Source organism: Paramormyrops kingsleyae, chromosome 13, assembly GCF_048594095.1.
Source record: "Paramormyrops kingsleyae isolate MSU_618 chromosome 13, PKINGS_0.4, whole genome shotgun sequence".
Taxonomy (NCBI): Eukaryota; Metazoa; Chordata; class Actinopteri; order Osteoglossiformes; family Mormyridae; genus Paramormyrops; species Paramormyrops kingsleyae.
This window is the reverse complement of record NC_132809.1, coordinates 9,780,645-9,807,346: the sequence shown is the minus strand read 5'-3', so window position 1 is coordinate 9,807,346 and position 26,702 is coordinate 9,780,645. Positions and strand designations below refer to the sequence as shown.

Here is a 26,702-nt window from a genome sequence, read left to right as displayed (position 1 = left end):
GAATCTAAACTTATAACACACATATGTCTTTTAGACAAGTGGAGTAAAACACACACAAACATACACACACATACACACAGACCAGTATTCAGATCTTTGTGGGGACTCTCCATTCATTCCTACGGGTATAACCCTAATCCAAACTATGACACCCTTACTCCCTACCCAGCCCTAACCATGACCATAAGTAAGCGAACAAAATACGAGACTTTTGGCATTTTTACTTTCTTAACTGCAGTCACAGATCTTTGTGGGGACCCATAAAAATGGTCCCCATAATGTCAAAAACAGGTTTTCATTACAAAAAGGGGGTGAATATTTGGTCCCCACAAAATAATATAAACCTAATCCACACACACACACACACACACACACTTGTGTCGGCAGTCTACAGACCTGTCCTGTTCAGCCTGGGGGGGATTGTATCGATTCTGGGCTCCATGCTGAACTGTGTCCTGGTTCCACTCGTGCGCGTGTGTCCTGTCTAACGAGCGGCACCAGCGGTGGCCCGACAGGAAGTTGCAGCCCAGTGCAGCTTAGAAGGCCACCGCTGGGTGGGGGGAGGCAGCATGAAGCAGGCCCCTCCCCCAAGGCTGGCAGAGGTGGGCCGCCTGTCCCCTACTTCACAGCCTCCGTGGGTCGGAATCGGTCCCGCTTCTGGTTCCACTTGCCGTGAAGCTGACAGCGCTCTGATTATTCACTGTGAACAATCACGTTAGTTAATGAATCTGGTAGCCATGGCAAAGATAATTAGACGGAGAGGGATGCAGGAAGTCGTCTCAGTGAGCGGAGGAGAAGGGCAGAGGAGGCTGACTCTCACGCCCGCCCAAGGAGGCCCCGGTGGTCCTGGCACGGGCTGAGGAAGGTGTGCTGCGAGTAGCGGGCTGAGGAAGGTGTGCTGCGAGTAGCGGGCTGAGGAAGGTGTGCTGCGAGTAGCGGGCTGAGGATAGGCCTCTGAGCCACGGCACGGATGGTGCGCGCATCCATTTATTTGTCAGTAGAGCAAATCGGTAATTCAAAAAAATGTTTCAAGGCCTATGAAGCTCAGAGGAAAGTTGTTCTATCACATTTTATTCAGCACATTTTCACCGGGAGGTTGTGACAAGGGGGTGTTTCACTGCCATTATTTCAGACGGGACTGAAAGAGAGAATAAAGCACAAATTTTTTTTTTTGGGGGGGGGGGGGGGGGGGAATGATGCCCTTCAAAGAGAACTTTCAGGTAGGACTTGCATGTCTGATATAAACAAATGACAAACACAACTGTACATATTTTGTATAAATAGCTTCACTGCAGGTAATTGCATCTTGAGTGGATGATTTATCGTGGACTGATCGTCCATTGGCTGAACCAGGGGACTGAGGGTGGGCCAATGCAGATGGCACTGTCTGTACGGGGGTGATGCTAACAAGTGCATCCACCTACAGCAGGGGTGACCAATCTTATCTGCAAAGGACTAATGTGAATGTAGGTTTTTGGGATAAACTTTAGGTCAGCTGTTCAAACCCAGATGTGAGGACTATTCAGCCAATAAATAATTGGATAATAATAATGGACTATTCAGCCACCCCTGATCTAGATTGTCTTGGGTCTGGTTAGGGACCTATTAGGCAGTGAGGAAAGCAATAGAAAAGATATACAGTATAGCTGTGGTATTGTGTAGCCAAGTAACTTGGTGGTACGTACAGTAGGTGCACCTAAGAATGACACAGACATGAAAAGATGGAGGATGAGTTGCCGATGTGGGTATAGAAATGGGGTATAGAACAGCTAACGAGGGTAACCATGCCCAATGATGGGGTAACAGGCTCACAGGATGCCCATTTATGACCAGGGTTCATCCTTACCTCCTCCCCGTTAGCTGTGAGACAGACTAAGGGGGTAGATATTAGCCCGCAGGGCAAAACAAACAACGAGAGCAGGTGGCTTGTTCCGCAAACCGGAGGCCCGTGTGAGTGAGCTTGATGCCGCCACACAAACAAAATAACGGAGGAGCGTGAGGGAGAAGCCGAGTGCCGTCGCGGCTCTATTTAATGCTTTAAAGGTGGAAAGTGCTTTTCCACTTTGACTTTTATTCTACTCTGGCATCTTTTGACAGGGTGTCAGTGCGGGGTGGTGAGTACAGGACTAATGTATTCGTTCGGTTTAGTTCTGCTAAGAAGCCTTGCAGGCGTGTGGCGTGCTACCTGGCCTGGCAGGGGGAGAGACAGGGGGAGAGACAGCTTATTGGATGTCACAGGATTAGTTCTGTGGCAATCATTGCCGCTGAAGACAGGACACCCATGGAGGAGCCTGCAAAGGAAGTCAGTAGCCGTGGCAGAGCTACACCTGTGCGTGTTTTTGCATGTTTTGTGCACGAAAGCTGTGTATGTGTGCAGGGGTGGTACAGAGGCCTGTCGTGGACTGTGGGGTCTTTTTGCAGTACTGCCCCCAAAAACAAGTTGGCCGCCTTGTTCCGGAAGTCTTATTCTATGCCTGTGTAAATCAGTCTAAGAGCTGTAATTAAAAGGAACTACTAGATGGCATAATCGCCGCCTTGCTTTATTTATTTAATCCTTTATTTGCACACCTGCTGGAGATCCTGCATTTTAAATGGCTTTTTAATTAATGCACATTGCACACTTGATTTATTTGTGAGCAAAATTGCATCGTGGCCCTGCATCCTGCTGAAATAAGCACTTGCAGAATGTCACACAGCGGGCCAGAAAGCTGGGTGCCGGAGCGGCGTAAAAGGGGAATGAGTCAGGGTGAAGTCGACGAGCCGCATCAATCCCTCACACGGGCAGGCGCTCGGGCTACACACGCCTTCCACAAGCAGCCATAATCGTAGCAGGAAAATCAATGGCCAAACATGCATCCAATCCATTCGGAGCTGCTCTGTGGTTTGCAAAAGGACGTACTCACTTATTTCACTTATTTGCCACGCATGCTCAAAACCTTTTAACTGCTGTTGTTAGCCATGCTGTTGTTGCTATGTTAGCCATGCGTCAGAGCACCGTCGTCAACTCTTGTACATGCATTCAGCTCAGCACTGAAGAAACAGCAAACCTGGAGAGATTGTGCGATTTGGTAGAAGACAGACACAGTACAGCTGTGTCTCCCACCAAGATGGCTGACAACGGCACAACAAACAAGAGTTTTGGGGTATCACAAATCCTACCCCATGGAAAAATGTTTTTTATTACCAAGTATAAACTGAAATGTTGTAATCTCTCAGGGAAGTAGACTCCAAATGTTCGTGCAGTTGACCTAGAATCTGTTTCTCCTCAGCCATAGTTCCTATGTTGAAATTCAGATCTGGATTTTTCGTCTGAATGCAACAGTCTAGAAGGCCTATGCCGGAATACTCACAAAGAATCAAATGTTGGTTCTCTATAATTGCTTTCCACTCTGAGAGGTTTATTTAAAAGCTTTTTAATAACAGGAAAAGTTTCCGCAGTGAATTACACGAAGTCTTCATTTAGGAAGGACCTTCGAAGAAGCATTCATTATATGTTTGGTTCGTTAGCTAAGTGTTGGACATTCTTTGCTGAAATTTCAATATGCTTGAAGACCCCAACTGGTTTCCCACAAAATTTCCCTGGCAATGAATGAAGCTAATTGCTCTAAATGGCAGAAAACTCTGCAAAGCAAGGCTCCTGTGGTTCACAGCCCATAGAAGCAGGCATTACCACCTACAGATCAAAAGTAGTGTGAACAATTCTGTTAATTGCATGTCCTTTTTATATAAAACCTATTCAAATCTGATGCATTAGCAAAAGACTTTAACTCTTTTGATGCCCAAATGTGCGGCTACATTTTTTCTCTTTCCCAGACACCAAAGCAGGCTTTTAAGGCTGAACTTTCATATTTAATCTGTCTATTTGCTCGTGATCCCTGTTATTCTGAAACCTCACAGTGTTTGCACACCACATGTATGAAATGTGGGAATTGTTGCGATATTGCCTTTAATATATTACCCATCTGCTCTCTTTAATCATGTTGAAGAAATCCCTTTAAAAAGTGTTATTACATATTTCAGCATCTCTGTGCTGGACCTAGTTAATACAGAGTATTTCAAAGAGCAGAAAATGATCCTGCTCCCCCATGCTGATGTTTGATGACTAAGATCAGCCATGAGGGGACAGCAAAGGGTTAAAAGGAGTCTGATTAAAAGAAACATTTGCTATCTGTATCAAAAACATTCATTTGACATTATTTCCAGGCCAAATCACACTCTGGTCAGATGACAACTTGAAAGGCTCAACTAGGAAAAAAAAAATCTGTAAAATTAAAAACAAAGGAGTGTTAAAATCTAATCTGCAACGTACGAGGCTCTGTCCCATTCATTACAGCAGAATAAGTGGGGACAATCTAAATGAAAGCTCATTAGTTCACACTGTACATATTCACGTTTGACAATTACAAACAGTATTTGCTTTGGCAGAGTTACTGAAAAGAATTCTGTTCTTATTTTATTCATAAAAAGAGGTTTTCTAGCACTTTTGCTTGCCACTAATTCCACGGCCCATCTTTCCCTTCTGACAAATTCAGATAACACGGAAAACATTTAAGAATCTTTAATTCACACTAGTAATAAAATTGCATTACATTTTCATAAAATAAATGTTCCAGTTTATATATACAGAAAAAACAGACTGTACAGACGCCCCAAGGAGCCATTCTGAAAGGCTGGGGGGGGGGGGCAGGGTAGGGGGGAGAGACTAACAAAAAAAACTAATCACAAACATACAGGCAATAGAGTGCTCTGCAAAGCAGGCACAACTGTACATCATGAAACATGTAACTGTTCAGTGCTGGGGAGGGACGGGCGGGGCGGGGGTTAAAAAAATATTACAGGCAAGCAGACAGAGTCCTCACTGGGGGTGCAGTTCAGTGTCCATCCGGACCCCCCTTGGCCGCCCCCCCCCACCCCACCCCGCTATTGGACCTGCGCCTCGAAGGTCCCGTTCAGCTGTCCTTCCTCATAGTCCATCTGACACAGAATCATGTTGTTCTTCAGGAAGAACTTGTCCCCAACGCAAAACCTGCAGGCAGGAAACAGATGCACAGAAAGGCCTTTTCTTTAATGTGGGTGGTTGAATCAGAACCATCACAATGAGCGCCATCTTTAAAGAGGGCAGCTGACGCCATCGTACCGTGCGTTTCCACCCCCTACCCACACACCCCCACCGCTTCCCGCTAAAAGCGATCATTGTGCTGATGAGAAAGGCTGCCATTTAGAATCGCAATTAAAGCCTATTTATTTCCAGCGGACTGCAGTCGCTCTAGGTGGCGGAGTGCTAAATTGGCATTTCGTGCACAATGATTGCACTAATTTGGCTCTGCCGCTCGCCCGCCCGCTCTCTCGCCCACCCGCCACCAGGAACGCAGACACTGGGGGCGTGTGAAGGCCCTGGCCGAGCCGATGCAAAAAGGTGCATCTTTAAACATTAATTTGTATTGTTTTAGGAGATTATGACATCTCGCGGAGGCCTAAGGCGGGGCCCTGGCTCCCAACAAGGTGAGGTCTGCATGTCGCACCGGTTTCCTAGGAAACCCTGTGCTCTACTTCCTGAGAAGCATGTAGAGCTTGTTTATTCCTATGGTGGGAAGGTGGGGATTGATCCGGAATGCGTAGCCATGTGGAAGAGACCTCGCTTCTAATGTGCGGCAGTGAAGATGAGTAATGGGGCCCTGCTCATCCATCCAGGAGTCCTCTGGCGCTGGGGGCAGTAATGGCCTGACAGCCTGCCTGGTCCGTCCCAGCAGGTGCTTGGCACTGTGGCCGATGTACCTGTCAGCACAGGGTAATGGGGACGCGAGTGAACGGCATGGCCGCTGAGCCTCCCCCCCCACCAAGGATCACTCTAGCACGGTGCAAAAAGTGAGACAATCCCATCATGCCTTGCACCGTAACCCATCACCGAATGGTGTGTAGATAGCACTGGCAGAATCAGAATGGAGGCACAAATCCGCTTACAGTGTGGGATCAGGACTGTTTCCTGAGGTTCATTTAGTGACAGCTTCATTATCTTTGTAGATGATGTACCTTATCAGTAATGTTCCCCCGCCCTCACATCAGGGTGAGATATACCTTTAAGAAATTCAGTTGGGCTGCAGTATGGGCATGGATACTCTGGCAGATTCAGGGGCCCCAGCATTTTACAGGGGCCCTTGAATATGTAAACTTTTTGTAAAATTGAGCAGGGAGCCCAATATTTTTTCAGGGGGCCCAGAATTTCTAGCTAGGTTCCTAACTTCAGCGGTTTGTTTTCGCACAGCATTATCTTTGTGGACCTGTTGTGATTCTTGCTCTCATTTCCCCTTTACTGATCAGGTGGAATTTTTAAAGGCTCAGTCCCAGAAAAGCCCCACTGCCTTGCCTTCCTCTACCCAAAACACCCTGTGCTGTCAAACGGACGTCCATTACTGGCCATAGAGCGCTCGTTTCCATGACGAAGGTCTATGGCGGTGTGCTGGGGTGTCCTGTTCGAGACTCTGGAATCAGAAGGGGTCGAATAACGGCACCTCCACCACAAACGCAGTACGGCAGAGGGCTAGTTAAAGGGACAGGCCATGGAGTGGGCAAAAGCAAACAAACACGATGGAGCATGCGTGCACGTGGCCGGAGTGTCTGCTAACAGCCGTCTCAGCGGGGCGTCACTGATCTCGGGAAGGTAATCTTTTAGCCCCCACCCCCCTTACCTCTGGTTACAAAGCTGACAGGCGAAACAGTCCAAATGGTAAACATTATCTCTGGCTCTCATCACCATTTCAAAGGCGGGGATGAGTTTGCTGCAGGCAGCACAGTTCCCCGTCGTCCCAAAGAGCCTGTGGGGAGAACAGGAGCAGTGAGAGATTGGGGGGGGGGGGTAATGAGGGACAGGGGGGTAGTGAGGGAGCGGCAGCGAAAAGCCCAAAAATAAAACCTGCGGACGTCTCGGACGACGCCCGCCTGCGCAAATCTTGGAGCGTACGCACTTGGCATTTTTTCGTTAATGAGGGTACAAACCTAGATGTTAATTCTTTGCTAATGATCTAATTAAAATGATCACATGGTTCTAATCCGCCTCTTCAAAGGGTTCCTCCTAGCATATTGCAGGGGAAAAAAAACAGGTCTGAATCAACCAGTTGAACTGTTGAAAAGTCCCTCTTTCAAACAAATGTCACTAATGAGACTAAGCCCCAGCCGAACCCAGCTGGCTTTTACACTGGGGGCTCCGTTCCGTGATGTAGTCAAAAGTTCACACACTCTCCAGCAAGGATTCTCTCACTTCATCCCACCCAGTTGTCAGAGAGAGGAGCGGCTCGGGGCTGCTGGGGGGGCACACGGCGCCCTCATACAACAGAATGTTTCTCGGCAGTGTTTGATTAAGCTCGTGAGATTGGGCTGGGGGGGTGCGGGGGGCGTGGTCAGGCCCAGGAGGCGAGTCGGACCCTTGGGCCATGTCAGATTTACATTTCCATTTTCCGAGCGTCTGAGCCCGCGTTTCACTTGGAGCTCTCTCAGTCGCAGATGTATTCCCGAAGAGCCGTGGCCGCGCGGAGACGGGATCAGGCGATGGCACAGTGGCCTCCCTGACAGCACGTTAGACGCCCCGCCGAAGACGCGTGTGCAGACCAGGGGCCCGAGTCTGAGGTTTGGGGGGATACCGCGCCATATTACTCTCCCTTTGCTAATCCCTTATTGTCAGAGCGAACATCTACAGTATGCAGCAGCACAGGTCCTTAAATTAGTGCACAGCGCCCCAGCTGAGCCAGTGTACGGGTGGGGAGGGGGGGGGCGGACGCACAGGGTGTGAAACACAAGGCTTTGTTAGAATATATATATATATATATAGCTGAGTCACAGGGACGGATGAACACACTGAGGGCCCCTAGTCTAATGAAAACAAACATGCTGTACTTAGTCTGAAAGGATCATAATGTCATAATGTCCAGCATTTCAGGTAAAATATGCAGAAAAGTAATTGTGACTGAAGGAGTCTTGTTGAAGGACACTGGAGGACAGGAAATGCACCTGGAATGGTATAGAGCAGTGTTTCCCTATCCGGTCTTTGGGCACCTCTCAGCTTCTGGTAGGGAGCAAAAAAATTTGGCCTGTCTGGTAGGGAGCTGGGCAGGAGCAAAAATGTGGACCGTCTGTGGGTTCCCAAGGACCGGATTGGCAAAGACTGGCATAGAGGGATTCACTGTCATTTGTACTCCTGTGTGTCACATAGTCCTGTTAAGAGGAGGTGGCATGTTGACCGGTGCCCGGGAGCTGCCATGTGCCTCCTGCCGGCAGAGCAAGCCTCTGGCACAGGAACCATGCCCTAACGTGGACGAGTTAGCGACCACGAGTCTGACTGCGTCATGTTGAGCTGATGTGGTTTTTCAGGAGCTTACGTCAAGTAAAACTCCTGGAACATAAGAAATTTACAAACGAGAGGAGGCCGTTCGGCCCATCAAGCCCCCCCCCCCCATAATGACATTACGCACCAGCTGTGAAAGACGTGCAGCTCAAAGGCAAACAGGTAAGACCCTGACAAGCCCCAGGCTCACGGGTCAGCGCCCAAACCGGGGCAGAGAGGTTCCATCATGGTCCAGGCACTGCTCACGTCTCCATCCACTTTGGTACCGTACCAGGCACTGCGCCATAAAACATTTCAGTTTTATTCCAGAAAACAGCCCTAGTTTGATTCGCACGACAGGAATCCATTGGATTTCAATTATAGCTTGTTCATGTTGTGTTCCACTGCATTGTCAGTTTTAATGGTAATATTTTGTGATGGTATATCCCTGCTCTCAAGGACCTATCGATTCCTGTACACCTCACAAAAAACTACACACACTACAGCAAACAAAAAACTAAACACATGCTAGTTTTTGTCCACTTATCAATGTGGTCATTCATATGGAAATACTGTCTCTACTGAAAGGCTGAATAAAAGAAATGGTATAGAGGCTGAGTGGTTTTTAAATGAACCCCCCCCACCCAAAAAAAAAAAAAAAAAAAAAAAATGAACCATGCAGCCTGAGGGAACTTGAGTCAATTCTGACAGCATGTTTAAAAGAAAAAAAAAAAAAAGTGACAATACTTATGAGGCTGAGCTCTTAATGGTTAAATTCAAGAGGTATTAGAAGGTGGTAAGTACTCAATAGGAAGGTCACCTGCAAGCCTGCAAATCCAACAGCGTGGATTTTGAGTCCTTTTGTACTTGTACAACTTGAGATAAAGGAAAACTAACCATTATAATTGCAAGGCCATTCAAAGTATTATTTCTGCTTAATGAGTGTTATAGGGCTTTGAGATTCTGAATGGGTCCTCGGCCGGGACCGGGTAACGTCTGTTAAATAAAGCAAATGCCTCATATGAAGAATCTACATGTTCCATTACAGCATATTTGTAGGTGTGAAATGTACAGTTTTACATGATTGGGGGATGAAAATTCTGCAATGGCCTTCAGTTATTGACCAAACGCTTGGAGGTATTTATTCAGTAGTGAGTAGTCGTCCACCTTTGCACTTAGGAAAGTTTTGAAAGCAATAACTTCTTATTAATACGGTGTGCACTTTACTTAAAGCACAGAGGCCCAAAAACAATGCCCCACAGACAGGAGCAGTCATCTGAGGTCCGGGGTGGGTTGGGAAGGAGACCTGTGTTTATGTGCTGTACCGCCAACACGACTTGTGGTAATGGTAATTGTTTAGTGGGCTGTAATTTAATTACCTTTCCAAGCTGCTTCGGGAATGGCCCTTCATGTTTTGTAGCCCCAGTCCCCAGAGGATGATTTCCAGAGGTGTATTAACGGGGTGTAACCAGATAAGCACTGCTCCCTGAGCCCAGAGTAGACTGGGCCACGCTGAACCTGCCCTGCAGGCTGAAGTAGTGACATTCGGTTCGAATATTTCGTAACGTCCCAACAGCTGTGATCGGGGCTGTTCGCATCTTGTTGTGGGGGGGGGGGGGGTGCCTCAGGACCACAGATCAGGACTCTGTCAACCCGGCACACGCAGACTGAGGATTCAGAACTTCAGGACTCATTAGTGCCCCTTATACTAGAGGCTACTTTACAATTTGGTCATTTATCACTTCACAGATGTGTGTGGTGGGGGTGAGGGAGGGACACAAAATCCTTTGATGGACAGAGATCAGACCTGCTCATCAGGATGACAGTCATGTTAGACATTAAGCACTGGCATCTGCAGTCAGTTAAGAGAACATATTTTAATTTCAATTAATACCCTGCTTTGATAAGAGAATGAATAATCCATTTCCCTTAATATTTTTAATAGCTTTTACGTAAATCCTCAGGCATTGGGTTTTGGCCATCAAAAGCATGCCTGCTTTGTCAGTCAGGTTAGTGATCCATTTCTCAATAGTTGATCTGTTGTGTTCCGATACTGTGAGATAAGTAACTGGTAGACTTGGTTTTCCTGTGGTGCAAGCTGGACATCAGATTGACTCAGGAAATTCAGGTGTGACTTTTAGGGAACTTTCCTTCCAGGCCCAGTGAAGGTCCTGACGAAAGAGCAGGTGTCGCCTACTAATTAGTGCCTGTGTGGCACCCCTGATCCATCAAGCCCAACTCTAACGAAGAGCCTTTGAGAGGGAAGGGGCATTCCTCTGAAACTGGGCTGGAACGATGGACTCACGGGTCCGACCCCCACCTCACCTTAAAACCCGGAGCTCCGAGCTCTTCTCCCAAGAGCATGTGGGAAAGCTGTTCATTTGATTTATGGCAGAATTCCTCTTGAGCGTCTTCAACCACCAAGTGGCATGTGTTTGTCTCCGAGGAGCCGTCTGAGAGCAGGCTGGATTTCATTAGGCTATTAGAGCACGGAGAACCAATCTAGTTTGCCCTGCCCTCCCCCGACTCCAGCCACCCCTTAACGCCCCATCTCAGTCACCGGACTCCTCCTCCTCCTGGACAATCTGCTTTGGGCTCATATGTAAACTGCAAATTGAAGAAAAAGTTCACAGGCACTCACAAGTAACCGCGGGCTTCATTACTGGACTTGTGCTGGACATATTCTCTGTTGTCCCCCCCCCCCCCATGGGTGGGGTTGCTGGGGCTTGCCCGGACGAACCCGCTTGCCATCCCCTGGGAGCAGTGACGGGGATAAATAGAGGAATCTCAGAAAGGAAGGCCCAGGGGGCTGGAGGGGGGGCGGATTAATGCCTGGCAAATCATCATGTTTAATTTAGCGGGCAGATGGTCTGGGGGGGGGGGGATTGGGTGGTGCGAATCACAGGGGCAGGCTGCCTCTGTTATGCAGTTCTACCCTGCTAGATACAGTACAGCAAACCTGAGCTTGGAGCCTAGAGGGACACCTGCAGGACCGCTCATGTAAACACAATGGGCTGAACGGATTCGGACCTGATACTGTACCGTGCCGTACCGTACCCTACGAGTCCCTCGTGGTATCCCCTTAGCTAGTGTTTCCCAGACAGTCTACAGGGAGGGAGCAAAAACGTGGACCGTCTGTGGGTCCCCAAGGACTGGGTTGGGAAACAGTGCCATTGGCCTATGGGCAGGTAGTACTTTTAGTATCGCATGGTAGAAACTGTAGAGTGTGTGTGTGTGTGTGTGTGTGTGTGTGTGTGTGTGTAGGCTGCCCCCCTCCCCGCAGCCTTACCTTAAATAGTCCCTGCGACACAGGATGAGGTTGGCCTTCGTGTAGAGGGTGGAGCCCACCTCCCCCAGGCGGCAGTCGCAGCAGGCACACTTTAGACAGTCCTCGTGCCAGTATTTGTCCAGGGCCTTGAGCAGGTAGCGGTCCTTGATCTTGCGGTTGCAGCCAGCACAGCCCTTCTGCTTGCCCTTGGGCTGCACGGAGAGCATGGGCACTCCTGCGGAAAGGGGAAAGAGAAGGGACGGCCGTGCGTGATGTAGTCCCAGGTGAGACAGGTCAGGCCTGCCCTGCCCAGGTTCCCCATAAGCCCCTCCCCTCCCACCTAGGTTCCCCATAAGCCCCTCCCCTCCCCTCCCACCTAGGTTCCCCATAAGCCCCGCCCTACCTGCTCAGGTTCCCCATAAGCCCCGCCCTACCTGCTCAGGTTCCCCATAAGCCCCACCTTCACACAGACGTGTGCCATGCACCCATCCTGGAGTCAGCCACATAGATTTAGTGTTTGTGCAGCATGTTGGTAGGATAGAACCCAAATAGTGCATTTTGCTTGGAAAAAAATCAAAAACATTTCAGAGTTCCCAGAGCTGAATCTACCTTGAATATTAAACCTGATTTGTGCCCCCCCCGAACAAAGCACAGGCCCTGCATGGACCTGCTAGCCAGTCAGCCATCGGTTAACATTAACCTTTTAAGCGAGTGGGAGCACAAGCCTGCTACTCGCGGGCCCCCGGTGTGACATTTCTTAAGTGCCTCGTCGCCCCCTGCACACGACAGCCTGGCCTCCCCCTGCACTGTGCTCTACTTACGCGTCTGTGGCGGGCCAGAGAGGTAACAAAACCCGCAAATTGCCCTGCTGTCACACACAGCGGCACTTTAGGCTTGCCTTTTAGCCCCATAAAAGGAAAAATGAAGTCCATTTAATAACTGCACTAAACACTAAATAGACTGTGCCTGATGTGTTCTTTTTGGGAGGGGGGCACCGTGAAGCCACTGCTGGTAACGCTCCCACTTGGCTCCCCCTTTGCTGCACTAACAGCCCCACCACAGCTAAAAGCCCCGAACAGCGACACACACACACACACTCTCTCTCTCTCTCTCTCACTCACACACACACAGGCCTATTGATCGGCCTAATAGGACACGCAGTCGATGTGCTCTCTGCTTTCAAAACACATTTCTCTGGGAAAGAAAAGTGGCCGATTTGGCCATGCCGTGTCACTGGCAGCTCGGCGGAGACTTTATACCCCTGGATGGCGGGCTTTTCTAGCAAATTAGGAGGTGGTCGAGGACACGGTTCATTTGCCGTTCAGACATAACCATCACGCGGGACCTGCATAGCTTACGTCCTGTGTGTGGCGTCCGTTTAGGCGGCTGTGTCTTTACAGAAGCTAAGTAGGTTAAGCGTTTGCTCATGAGTAAGTGCTTAGGAGGCCTTCTCATGTGGAGTTCTGTGTGGGTCACAGGTCAACCCACCCCCTACCAGCATCTGACCCGTTCCTCGATAGGCTGCCAAAGGACGTCACCTGGCTCCACCTCGTTGCATGTTCAGGATTCCGATTGGTGGAGTTTCTCAGAGTTTTCCGAATGCAGAGTGAAGGGGCGGAGGGGGGGGGGGGGGCTGGCGTACCCGTGGCATAGCAAAAGGTTACCGTAGCGACGCAGATACGCGCAGCCTGCGTCTGCAATGGAGCCATTTGACTCCAAAGCGACGGTTTCAAAGCGGAGTTGCTTTACACTGCAAACAGACCTGCCGACAACGCAGTGACGTACTACCCAAAACATTTGATTCTCTCTCAGAAAATCCCCCCCCCAGGCCCCGTCTTTCCTGGTAAGACTCTCAGCACCTTTGTGCTCAGTGCTTTGTTCTTCAGAAACATCAAAGCCTCAACACCTTACTCTTCCTCCTTAAGAACATCCATCCAGACATTCCAGTATCCAGACCTCTCACACTTCTTCGCATCCACGCATCAAGAAGACGCTGCACAAATTAGCATCTCCCACACTTTTCCTCCCTAAAAGGAGGAGCCAGCTGAGGTGAAAGCTTGTTAGCAAAATTTATAGTTCAGGTTGGAGAGTGAATTAGGGCCCTGGTGGTATTCAGCCATCAGATTTCCTTATCAGAAGTGCAGAGGAGAGGCTAATTGGTCCAGCACTGTTGATGGGAGCCATCAATTAGCATTGTTCCTGCCTCCCAGCTACCGAACTGCATCTCCCGCCCCAACTGGGCTCCTCGGAGCCTGCATATTAGGATCACAAAACTTGCTATAAATACCCATGTTCAGTGTAAATGAAGCTAAAAAGCTTCAAATTGAAGTCACAGTAGCTGAAGGCGGTCTCTTCTACCTGCATTTCATGGCTTGTTAGAGAGTCTCTGCAGGTACGCCAACAGAGCTCGCCTGTCAGGCTTCTACAGAACTAAAAATGGGCCTAATGAGGAGAGAGAGGAAGCGAGCGGGCGGGCGGGCGGGCGAGCAAGCGGCCTGTGTGTGCGACGCACGCGTGTGTGCGCGCGTCCAGGGAATAGAGCCCCCTCTGACTCCCCAAGGGATCTCACCAAAATTTTTAATTTGCCATTTATGACAGCTAATTAGTTATTCTACTCAAAATCTTTGCTTTAAATAAGAGAACTAATTATACACAAAGGTCAACCCCCCCACAAGGAGTTCATAATTGGCTTAAACCCCACCCCACTCCAAGGCACCCTTTAACAATGCATGTACAAGGCCTGCGAAGGAGGGATCCTTAACAGTCTTCTCCAGAAAGTCTGCCACCTCTGCATAAGACTATCTGGGACAAGCTGATCTGACACGAGCTAAGTAAGCTTTAGCGCAGACAGAGAGCGCTTCGCTACTGCAGCTATGGCAAGACTGACGCGGTTAGAGATCGCGCGGCACTCCGAGGACTGCGCTATAATGTGGGGACTGTGTGTCAATCCCATGAGGAATGGAGCCATTCAAATTTAAATAATGCAAAATAAATAAATTTTAAAAACCCAAACACATTCATGCATGCCTATCCAAAATAGCCAATGTAACATCTAGGTAGTTCAGTGGAATCCCTTTTAACCAAGTCCTGCAGAATATGATCAGCGCACAGAGCTTAAGGTTGTGTCAGTTCCCTGGTGCAACAAGAATTTCGGCAGCAGAGTGCACCAGGCGCCACAATTAGTGGCCCACGGATCCTCGGTGCCTCCCATCCGCGCCTCTTCACCACCCTGGAGAAGAGCAAGAGCGGCCAGACTGGCTTCCACTTAATCCAACACGTTTAACAGACACGACTGGCGTCGACCTTCCTGTGTCATTAGGTGTCACAGGAAGTACAGTCCTGTCACTGAGGATTCGCATTTTACAGGAGGCTGGGTTCTCCCGTAAGGAGAAAGCCGTTACCCGGCCAAAACATCTTTCTGGAGATATTCGTTTGCCGGTAATGGCTGGCACAAAGCATGTCATTCTTTTGCTTTTTTTTTTTTTTTTTTAAAGACCTTATCTTCTTAGAAATGAACAGTTAAGTTTGCATCTCAAACAGACCATGTACTTTCCATTATAGAGATAGCATCCGATTCCTGTGTAAGCCCATTTCAAGTTCCATTTTTACAGTTATCAAAAAATCAAATCAATGTGGTGCCCCCTTTGGATGTGTTTAAGGTTTTTAAAAATGGTTCAGTGCACTCCAGGAAACTGTTTAAAGCATCACAATACAATGATCACATCAGTATGGCAGACCAGCGCCCCCCCCCCCCTGAAAGATTACAACATGCCCACCTCTGCTCCCCATTTACACCCTAATCTCTAAAAGAAGCGCACCGTGAAACTGAAATATGCTTCATGTAGCACAATGGAAAATAAGTCACTATTTGATTACATGGGACTTTATTTATTAAACTCATTGATGCCTTGATGGGACTTCTTAACTTCCTGGGTTAACAGGAAATGGCCTGCTGACAGGGCATGAACTGATCGGACCACATCATCCCTCCACATTTAAGCCAGGTCAGATTTATGTTCATACAGGGAATGCATCTCCGGTTGTCAATGACTCATGTATACAGTACATCTTTGCTTTATCAAAATGTGCCACATTAAATCTTCACAAAGGAGGAGAGATGTTGTCATTTAGGATGAATGTTATTGGCGTACCCCCGTGTGGTTTTTGTATTTAGGTTTTTCCTGGGTATTATCGTTCGTTTCACAGTGGATCGATGTCTCTAAGGTTCTCTGTCATCGCTTTCCTTGAGATAGACCAGCATCCCATGCTGGGTGGTTCCTGCCTTATGCCCTTTACTTCCTGGGATAAGCTCAAAGCTCACAGTAGCCTTGGGCTGGACATTCAGTTATGAAGAGGGGGATAGAAGGAAGCACTATTCTTTAAGAGCAGAAGGACTGGGCAGCCGAGACAGACATACCCAAGGCTCACATTACCACAAGGCACCAGCGAAACCGGTGACCTCTATTAGGTGACTGATAGGCGCAATTAAAGCTTGAAATGTGAGACACCGACTTCAAGACCTTAAATTCAGCCATGGGTCAGCGAAACAATCAGTACTGCATTCCTCCACCAGTCTTTGCTTTGCTTTGGTGTTCACGTGCGTTCCCACTGGGCATCTATCCTGCGCTGGGCCGACTGGTCACAGGGCCGAGGAAGACGTTCCCGAGGTTAACAGAGACCTTAGGTGAAAGTGCCGACATTGTGTCTGGGTGAATCAGGTTCTTAATTAGCACACGTGGGCCCTGTAATCAAGCCTGCGGCCCGTGGTCCAGAGCTGGAGGGGACCGTGAAGAAGCAGTAATAACAGTCAAAATTTGGGAAAAAAAAAAACTTGTGTATAAATTAAGACACTAGACGGCCTGAAAACAGAGCAGCATAGACTGCTTTACCTGCACTAGTCAGCGATCGTTGTATTTTACTTGTAACGGTAGCATAATGGAGCTTGGCGGCTGGCAGGGCTGCTAGAAGGCTGCGCTGCCATTATGATCCCACGTTAATGGGCAGAGGAGCTCGTTACCCAGAACCCCCGTCGCAAACTTGCTGGCCCACCACAGTTAATAAGCCACGGTGGAGGGGCACAGCAGAGACCCCCCTGTGCCCACCCCCGTTCAGTGACTGTGGGGAGGGGGGGGGGGGGTTGTCTTGGGGGCGGGGGGAAATAATTAAGCTCATTGATGTGTTACAAAGAGGGGGTCCTAGCCCCGGTGACCCTCGGCCACTTTCCTTGCAGTAATTACTGCTGATCCCCTCCAAATGAGAGCTCCCCTTTCAGCCAGAGAGCCGCATTACGTCTCCCGCATGCTGGTCAGACCCTAGCGTGGCAGGGTGGGGAGGGGGAGGGCATTCGGAGTAGCTTTTTCACCAACCAACCCCCCCTGCAGCCAACTGGTCTCTGAAGGAGCAGTGAAGCTCTTGTAAGAGTTACCGGTTCTATCCTATTACTCACCAAGGCTTGGCTCCCCAGCGAGGCCCAATTAACAGTTAACGTCACCAGGATGTTCTTTCCACACTTTATTTCCCATTATTTTTAATTTATTCACATGGGGTTAATTAAAGAAATTTATCACAAAGACATGCAAGAGCTCTCTAATTAAATTCATTACCGCATGTTTTGAGATGTGAAACTGGCAGCGTTTCTTAGTTATTACAAAAGACAGCTGGTTCCAGGCCACCGTCGCCTGCGAGTGCGGAGAGATTTGGGTGCTGGGAGCCAACAGTGGCCCTGCGCCTCAGGACTGAGCCCACGGCGCTAGCAGACAAAGACGCGATTGAAGACGAAGAGGAGATTTCACTCCTGGAAGCCATGCAGATCTTTGGGAAAGCAGCCTGCGAGCGTTTTACGGCTGTTAATGAAGCATGAGGAAGGAGACACCCCCCCCCCCCCCCCCCCCTTCCCGCCCCTCATATTTTTTCCATCTTAATTTATTTTTCTTGAAGTCGTCTAAATCCCTGCCATGCGCAAACCTATATTTTCAGTTGCTGTAGCATTATGGTGAAAAAACAGATTCAGAGACCATTTAGAAACCCCTTGAAGGTCAAAGTTAATTTTATTTTCTATATAGCGCCAGATCATAATAGAACTCATTTAAGGTTACCTTTCCTATAGAACAGCTCTATACATTGTCCTTTTATTAAACAAACTATATAGCCTTATGTTATTTATCTTATTTACACAACAGCTTGTCATTTCTGTCTCTACACAGTTGCGCGTTTACAATTCTCCTCTGCTCTCTGTATCGCACATGGCAGAGTTCCGCCCCGATGCGCGTGCAGACACACGTGCACACATACGCACAAGTGAGCACACTCCCACCAGCGGGTAGAGAGCGCGCGTCCATTTGCCCCCCCCCCAGCTGTAAACCTAGGCGAAACACTGATATATATGAGAACATGGGAAGATAACATTATACATCCCATATGTTTTCAAAATGTTTAAGGTGTAGCAGAGTTCTAAGGAAAGCCTACAAGTGTCCTTTCAGTGGGAGGCGCTCTGCGGCCGGTCATTTAGGCTAGAGGCTCAGCGTTTCCACTCATCCCATTTTCGGGACGCCACATGTGAGGAGTCTTCAGATTGGGCCCAAGAAACTCACATTCACACGCCGCCACCTCCCCCCCCCCCTCAGTACATCACATTAACATTTAAATAAAAGGATAAATCCTTCCATTTCCAAACCCCTTTCAGTTTGATAACAGGGGGGAAACACAATCTCACGTGGCACCCGGCGACTCCTGACAGATCGTAACCATTAGCACCGTCGGCGCGGCTTTTAGCCGGCGACGTCAGCAAAGTGCCGGGACACCTTTTAGCCCTCATTAGAATGTTTTCAGTAAGGCAGCAAATGTAGCTCTCGAAAGTTTGTGTCACTCCCAGGGTTAGAGAGTGACGTGTGAGATCCCCCCCCACCCCAGCGGCAATTAAGTCACACTTATCATTTCAAAGGGCGTTCGAGCAGACAGGTGTGCCATTCAGGCGGGCGGGGAGACGCAGAAGTCGGGGACGTCACCAGAGCAATAATGCGCGTTCACCACAGGTGGCGTTCATTTGTGGAGCGACACCCCCTCCCCCAACCAATGTTAACGAGGTCTCTTCCTTTAACGAGACGGGGGCAAGATCCAAGCAAAGCCCCCGAGCCCAAACGCAGTGCTGGGTCAAACATACCCCTTTTCCACTGCAAAGGTGCCGGTGCCGTTCTGGTGCTGATCCCCAATTTGGAACCAGTGCCACGTTTTTCCACAGAAAAAAAAAATAATAAATGGAGCCGGTGCCGCAAAATCGGCTCCGAACCGACACCAAACCTTTGCTGGTCTGGATGAAGCACCCGTGTCGTCATGAGAGGTGGGCGGAGTAACTGAGGCAACGCAAAATAAAGATAATGTCAGAAAGTGGGCGTGGTTTATGACGTGGGTGCAATGTTGTCACCTGGCTCCCACCGGGCTCTGAAGTCCGTGGAAATGCAGGCCGGCTCTTGCTGGTTCCCAACTTAAGCACCGGCCGAGCATCAGTCCCAGTGCCAGCACTGGCACCAGTGGAGTGGAAAAGGGGCCACAATGGTCCATCTCACTGCAAAGCCCGGGTCCAGATCGGACTGGGTGACAGCTTCATTTACAGCCGGACACGCACTCATCACTCGTTGGTTTCGGCCGCTCAAACGGCCTCCTGCTGCCCCCATACCCAGTAATGGGCTCGAGCTGGATGGTGTGCATCCACATGGGGGCGAACATCTCCTCTGCTTTTCACACTCGCCTCATCACGCTACAAACACCCTCCTTGAATAGGCAGCACAACAGGATAATCAACTGTACATGGGGGGGAAAAAAAAAAAAAGTTAAAAACGGAAGGGCCATGTGTATCTGACTCGTGACTGTCAGCCACACTAGGGGGTGGGTGGGGGCGTGTGAAGATAGATTGATGGACATGCCGCTGATGAGGACACAAGCTCAATTACCAGTTCCAATTAACTAGGACTATGCAGTAAATTCACATCTAATGGCTCACATCACTTCCGTGGAGAAGTTCATGTTATAATCAATTCTTTAATGCTGCCCTGTCCCAAAGGCAGGGCAATAAGTCTGCGCTCACATCTTCTGGATGATGAAAGAGCAACGTATTGGCAATCCTCCACGGAGCGCTTAGGCTCGTTCAATCCCATCCCCTTTGTCTTTCCTTCCATGTTTTTGTGAACTAAAAGCACTTATTTCAGATAGCCGTTTAGCGGAGACTCGGACAAAAACGATTCTCGCAGCTGGGTGTTTCACAGTTGTAATTCAGGTTAACGTTCCAGCCGCTTGCATGCGAATGACCCAGGTGGCCAGAAGCTCATGACCGAAGTCTACGACGAAATTGAGGAGCTGACCCAGACTGTTTAACAGAGGCAATCATTTCAGGTCCAGAAAGTAAAAATCCAAACCAGGATTTTGTTCCAACCAACCAGTTGAGAACGAGTGTGCGAGTGTGACTCTTTCTAATGAACTGGTTGGTTGGAACAAAATCCTGGTTTGGATTTTTACTTTCTGGATCTTAAATGTCCGCCTCTGCTGTTTAAATTCGGCATCACCTCAGACGTTGGCCAGTTCGGACTGAGTTACCCATCTGCTTCCCACCACCCACCTGACCGGTAGGAGGGGTCTCGTCGCAGTAACACACATTGTTCCCCTGCATTAAAGCTCCGGGCCAATTAGCTGGCTCCCTTGAAACCAGCATCTCTGCTACATACCGGATCCAGAACAGGCGCACCAGTCTGCGATCGCGCGCTCGTCTCGGCCTGCCAGCATAGACTGGCCCAAGTTAGTGCAGAACGGTACCAGACTGGCTGCGTTACGTTAAGGCAACATTATATTTGGATAATCATGTTCAAGTTTACTATTGCTACTTAAATCCACCTTGTTTAACATTAAATTGTCATACAGTAAAACTATGCGGTTGAACCTCCCCACCCCCAAAAATAAATTCACTCCTGCCAAAATCTGCTGCGGGGACCCCACCATTTATTTCTGGCTAAAAGTCTAGTATTATAATATATATCCATCTTAATATAACACACATGTCCATGTTTAAATAATGGACAAGTGTTTTGGTTTCTAAATAGGTAGGGCCCAAATCAGCCCTGAACCTCCCCCCCCCCCCCCCACACACACACACACACACACACACACACACGTGCTCCCACAATATTGGTACAGTACCATCCATACCCAAGTGTACAGCCTTGCTAATGACGCTACCCTGGTTTATGCATTAAGCTGCCGTGCAGGGGCTCACTGGGTCACCCCTTTAACCTTTGAAAAGCAAAGCTCTGAAATTGCACACAGAGCCAAAAAGCACCAGGCCTGTCATGTGGCTATGCCACAGTCCACCTGGGACAATGAACCCACGCGAGCCAGGCTGGAGGCAGCACCCAGTGCAGAGAAGATTACGGCTGCTATTAACCTCCTTGGGCTTCCCTCCCGGTTTCACCTGTACCCACATCATCCCAGGTCCAGCCGGAAGGAACCAGAAATCCTTCGTGCCGCAAACACCGTGCCCCAGCCCCCACCTTCTAGACTGAATTCTGGGCACCAGAGCGCAGGATGAGCAGGCGGGCTGATGAAGAGACCATGTCCTGAACTCTCAGCTTCGTTAAGGCTACACTGGGGCACGAGCAGGAAAACTGCGATTCACACTGGCTGCTCGTACAGCACAAGGCCTGTTAACGACGCGCTCCTGGGTCCTACTGCCCCCCCCTAGATGTCATAAAATCTGCTAAACATTGTTACATCAAGACTCCTGATCCATATTATCTACTTAAAATCATGAGATAACTTTTTGTAAAACATTAGTATGAGGGCCAGTGATCATTTACCAGCAATAAATTACTGTTTTCCAAAATATTTTTTTGCCAATTAAATAGCAAATAAGCTGCAGAATCCCTCAGAAGAAAGAGTTTGAGACGTGTAGGGGTTCAAACCAGTCAAACTGCAGCACTGCTGCATGCCAGCAGGGAGACCAGAGAAAAGCTCCATCAACCTACGACAGCGAACGTGGCCAAGCTGCTCGGCGCTGGTTGCGGGTAGCAGACTCAGTCACGCAACCCGAGCGGGCAGCTCGGTGACCGGGAGCCCCAGAGTGTAACATAAGGCTGCCTCTGCAAGTCACCCACACTGAGCTCGTTCGACGGCACTCTAGGCAGCTCCCGCGAGGTACGCAGTATTAGGGGTGCCTCTCCAGACCTGCGGTCCCTCTCAGAACCTCACTAGCAGCAGTCTTGGTATCTCAGGCCGTACCAAAGCAAGAAGTTTTGTATCCCTTCCTACAATTTCAGTAAAATGTCTTCAGTATGCCCGCTCACTGGTACTGTGCGAGGTCTAAAGCAGCCCATTACAGTGGCAGGGGTATCAGATTTTAAGATACTTAACTCCAGGTGTGCTCATTGCGTAGGAGTGTCAAGAGCATCCATGGAGAGAGAGCTGGGTGATATATCTATATTGTCTTGCGTGTTAAATGTTATACTGAATAAGATCAAATTGTATGTTTAATATACTATATACTGTATATAACCAGCTTTATGGATTGGTCATTTTAAGTTGAATAAATGCTAATGATCTATACAGCAGATAAGTCAGCAATTTTGAGACTTCTTCAATGAGTGAGACCAAGATGGGTTAAAATGGATCGGAGACACGCATTGTGAAAGTTGAGTGTGCACGAGCACGTGCAAATTCTAATAGCTCACTGTCACCAGGGCGATAGCCTGGCATCGCCTTGGTAATAACATACTGGGAATTCTATCAAATGCGCCCCCCCTTCGTAGGGAACTAAGCTCCAAAATAAGCCATAATATTGTGCAAGACCCAAGGGGTGAAAACTGATGCAATTTCAATATTTGAAATTGGCAAGTTTAATTTAAAATAAGAACAAGCCAATAAGTTGAGAAAATGGCAAATAGGCGAAAAAATTACATTGTCCAGGAAAAGAAAATAGTGAAGAGACTTCAGAAATGTATAAAAGTAAAGTAATCTCCAAGTGGAAATTAGGAATCAACCCAGAGAAACGAAATAACAGGAGAGAAATATTACTGCCCACTTTCAAAATCAATATTACATTGCTATGAAAGAATTACCATGGTAACTCGTAAAAAAAAGGAATAAGGTGATTCTTATTTCAAAATAAAAATGGAGCCTGAAGCCACAGTTTTATTAGAAGTGCTCACAGGACATGCATGCACTTGGCGGGGACGATGTCTCCGTACAGCGTTATAATGTGCATGAGCGCTGGCCAGACTGGGTTAGAGGTGAAAGCCCAGTCCGTCTCAAGATTCTGATCTGCAAGTCTGCTTACTCTGGCCAGGTTTAAAGTCAAGCCCAGTACTGGGCAGGAAGATGCACATCAGAACTGTCTAAAATTACTCAATAGTCCCTGTTGTTCCAGAAATCCAATAAGAAACCGTAGTCATGGGTTTTATTTGATTCGAGCCGTTAGACAGTCCTGCATTCAGATTCCATCTGAAGGGTCCAGAAGCTATCCTTCATCATACAAAGCGATTCAGAATTCTTACCATCATGTCACTTGTGGGATTACTCCATCACTCCATAGCTCGGTGCTAACCAATTTTAGGGGGTTGTGAAGCCTTTCAAGACTGACAACTAAGGTTAATTTCAGAATGAAGACTTAATCCGATGGGGGTTTCAAGGCAATTTCAAAAATGGAAGAGAAAAAAGCATCTGGGTAAGACTGCAGGAATTTGCCAACATTACAGGCTACATAAACAAGATATTTATGCCCCCCCCCCAGTAAAAGCAACAACTGGGGGTGTATTTAATGTGAGTGTAGCATCAAGCACCGAAAGTGACAAGGGCTCAATAAGAATCTAGCTTTGGGGGGATGGCATTTTGTGCGCTCTTACGATATTACGCATGTGGTAACTTTATCCCAGTTTCCATTAAGGCAAGATTCTTGACTTATTTTAGGTCAGAAATCTAATGTGAGATTTCAGCAGCGTTTAAAAATAGTGTGGGACTGCGAATGGAGGGAATTGATTTGTATCCTACTTTCCCAAAAGAGGTTCAAGAGGGAAACTAGATTCTTTCCTTCAAGGAGAATTAGTTATTTCTCAAGATCATTCACAACCAGGCAGCGCATGAGGAGCTAAGACCCCCCTCATCAGAAGGTCCGCACCACCCACGCTTCCGTTGGCTTAACCGTAACGAAGACGTCTGCAATAGAATTAGGCAGTCAGATGGCGGGGGGGGGGGGGGGGTCCTCTGGGAGGCTTTTGGGGGCACACTGCCCTCACTTGGTACGGACAAAGAGGCATGGAAACGTGTTCTTGGGGCAAATGGCTGCATGTCTCCCGCCAAGCTCAGGGTAGGTGTGCCCCCCCCAAGCAATACCAATATCACCAGCCTTGTCTAAGGAAGGGCTGCCCCCCCCACCCGGCCCTGTCAAAACGTCGCACAGTTGGTCGGCCTCAGTGAGCAAAGGGTGAAGCTTTTAGGCAATGAGCAGCAGGTGATCTCAGCTTTTTCTGCAAGTCCTAATGCCCCTAAAAGCCACTCTGCCCGTTTCTGTAATTGGGCATCAGTAGTTAATGTAGTATTGACTGCATTACATGCTCCTGTGCATCCTCTCCCACTAATGCCATTTGAATCACCTTGTACATTCACCATATTGTTAAAAGCCATCTGAATCATGAATCATATGGGAAACTTTTAGCAAGATGGACATCTAAGAGAGACATTTACAGTTGGGTTAATCTTTCTACATTAGCAAGTCGCGGTTACGGGGACATGGATCAATTTGTATTTCTACAGCGTTTCATTTACTTTTAGATGGTTTTATGTGGGCAGGTGAAGGGAGAGTTGACTACATGTTTTTGAGTATAGGGACCCAACTGCAAGTCACCGTTTTTTTTTGAAAGAGTCCTATAGGCTTAAAAAAAATAAAAAAACACGATGTGTCAAGAATAGCTGGTGTTTGAACATATGAGGCTTACGATGAGTTTCAAACTTATTGAACTGGGAGTTGCTGGACAGAAGAAAGCGACTATCCGCACGTGAACTCCGACAGATTAGGGGTGCCAGCACCCACCGACTAATAATAACTTATAATAACCACACGAGTCTCACGCGGCTTTACACCAATTGTACACGCACGTTAAAAAAGGAAATTGAACCTTTCACCCAGGAATGTCCGGGGAATAAGACAAATAATCGACATGTCACGGCCCAAGAAACACTAAACTTGGGCAATTCTGTCTACGCCGTGCATAAATAAAGACCGTACGCTATTGAGTTGCGTTATTAAAGCTCGGTTCACATTTAAGATGCATTTCCTCCATTATTTGCTTAGTCTCAGTGTTTACAGTGCATGCACGTCGTCATTACACAGCGTTAGTGAAGGATGTCAAAAACTGTCACTTCTGGCCGGTCTGGAATACCACGGCAAAGACAACGCAGAACATGATGCTTATCCTAAAAAATAACTTTGAGCCAAGTGATCGACCTGCAAAAACTGACCGGCCACATATTTCGGTTTTACATTGATGTTATACGGACAATTGCTTCAACAAAATCACTTGTATGCTCCACTTACCGAAATACGTGGATTTTTCTCGCAACTTTGCATTGCATTAACAAGCGTCACCCTTCGAAACCGGGGACGAAGTGGCCGTAAAATGAAGTCGGCAAAGTAAAACGACACAGAATAACCAGATTCCGCAGGAAAAAGAACATTAACACGCGTCTCATCTACCAACATACACGATCCTCCTTCCTTAAATTTACCGGCAGCGTTCACTGCAGATGGGATGAATCCTTATTCCTTCGGCAACTGTAGCCTTCCTACCTTCCTCCTTGTCCAGCACCATCGTCCTGAAGATCGAGGACTCCGGCTCCAGGCGATCCCTTCTCGGCTCCAGCAGCCTTCACCGCCCGCCTTCTGGAAATAGCCGCTTGTCTTCTGGAAATAGCCTTGCTATAGCGGCTGGATCGTCTTTCTTCTGCAGGTTTTAATTGCACGGCTCTGCCGTTGTTAGAAACAGGATCGCTCAATAACGGAAAGCCATTCAGAAACGAGTGCGGTGTGTTGATCTTTAATGTTGATTTCTTGGGGAAAAAAAAATCAGCGGCTCCCCCAGTTCACTTCGGACGTGCTCTTTGCTCTTAGAATAAACCGTCACTGGCGAAACTAAACCGCCTATATAAAACCTTTAAACAAAACTGGATAACAAGCATATCTTCTTGAGGCAGCGAAAACGAAATGAAAGAGAAAATGTTCTGATTTGTTATGAAATACTATAGCAGGCGGCGAGTCAGAAGGACGAAATTATTTTCGACTTGAAAGCTTCTTCGCCGAAAGATGTTTATTGTTTTTCCGCTTTCATTTGTTCCGAAAGTGCAACTACATTAAAAAAAAATTCAATTTCGGTTTTTACGAGAGCTGTAACGTGCTGTCTCCGCTTCTCCCAATTTATGTGTTATGCTCTCCGTTGCTACTGAGTAAATGCGCGCAGCTCCAAGAGACCCTCGGATTCCCCTGTTAATTAAATCAATTCATTATGCTCAGATCTGATTAGCAGCCCTTCCCCCCTCTTTGAATCAATTATTCAATACACAAACATAATTGCCTGTGCCAGAGGTGTCTAAGTATTAGCTTATTTAACTCCAAGGACACTAATTACCCCTAGGGCAAGAGAACTTTTCTCATTAATTCTGACAATACACAAAAGCACAGCTAAGGGAAATAGTGCGTGCGTTTGTGTTTGGCTGCGTGTGCGCGCCTGTGTGCGCGCGTTTGTGAATCTGGTGTGCGCGCCTCTATCACAAAAGCCAGTCGCGCCGCTGCCCGTTGGCCCTTTCTTGCGACACACGTACACGTGTTTATTACTTTCCCGCTTCCATTTCGGTTTATTTCTCTTAAACTGGACGGTCAAGCGGAACTCACTTTCAAATCGCGTTGAGTAGTGTTTCTCAGAATATATCCGCGTAATGATTAGTGTGACACGTACCGCTTTTCACATTATATGCATACATTTTAAGAAGTGTTTTTTAAGCGAAGCACAACAGAAAGGTTGCGTTCTGATCAGAGGGCAGATAGGAGACTAGGTTTCGGGTCTGCTAATATAATTGTTGGCTGTTATGGTCTGG

The 26,702-nt window shown here is 48.0% G+C and overlaps 1 protein-coding gene across 3 annotated transcripts; it reads right to left on the bottom strand.

Moving 5' to 3' along the window:
• Positions 1–4,543: 4,543 nt before the first annotated feature.
• Positions 4,544–26,358, bottom strand: LOC111842423 (rhombotin-1). 3 transcript variants are annotated; one of them, XM_023809005.2, is made up of 6 exons: positions 25,402–26,358; positions 11,604–11,817; positions 6,687–6,812; positions 6,412–6,479; positions 5,635–5,775; positions 4,951–5,026 (listed from the first exon to the last, which is right to left on the bottom strand). In XM_023809005.2, the coding sequence occupies exons 1-5, from the start codon at positions 25,421–25,423 to the stop codon at positions 5,642–5,644; spliced, it is 564 nt and encodes a 187-aa protein (XP_023664773.2). In that variant the 5' UTR covers positions 25,424–26,358; the 3' UTR covers positions 4,951–5,026; positions 5,635–5,641. The 3 variants fall into 3 exon arrangements, with proteins under 3 accessions (XP_023664791.1, XP_023664782.2, XP_023664773.2); XM_023809014.2 differs by lacking the exon at positions 5,635–5,775 and having other exon boundaries at positions 4,911–5,026; positions 6,416–6,479; positions 25,402–26,351; XM_023809023.2 differs by lacking the exons at positions 5,635–5,775; positions 6,412–6,479 and having other exon boundaries at positions 4,544–5,026; positions 25,402–26,348.
• Between the last annotated feature and the right edge of the window lie 344 nt (positions 26,359–26,702).

Coding starts and splice junctions, on each gene's coding strand:
- LOC111842423 (XM_023809005.2), bottom strand. CDS start 25,423: ATGGTGCTGGACAAGGAGGAAG. Junction 11,818..25,401: donor GGTGCTGGACAAGGAGGAAG/GTAGGAAGGCTA, acceptor CCCTTTCCGCAG/GAGTGCCCATGCTCTCCGTG. Junction 6,480..6,686: donor TGTCAGCTTTGTAACCAGAG/GTAAGGGGGGTG, acceptor TTCTGATTCCAG/AGTCTCGAACAGGACACCCC.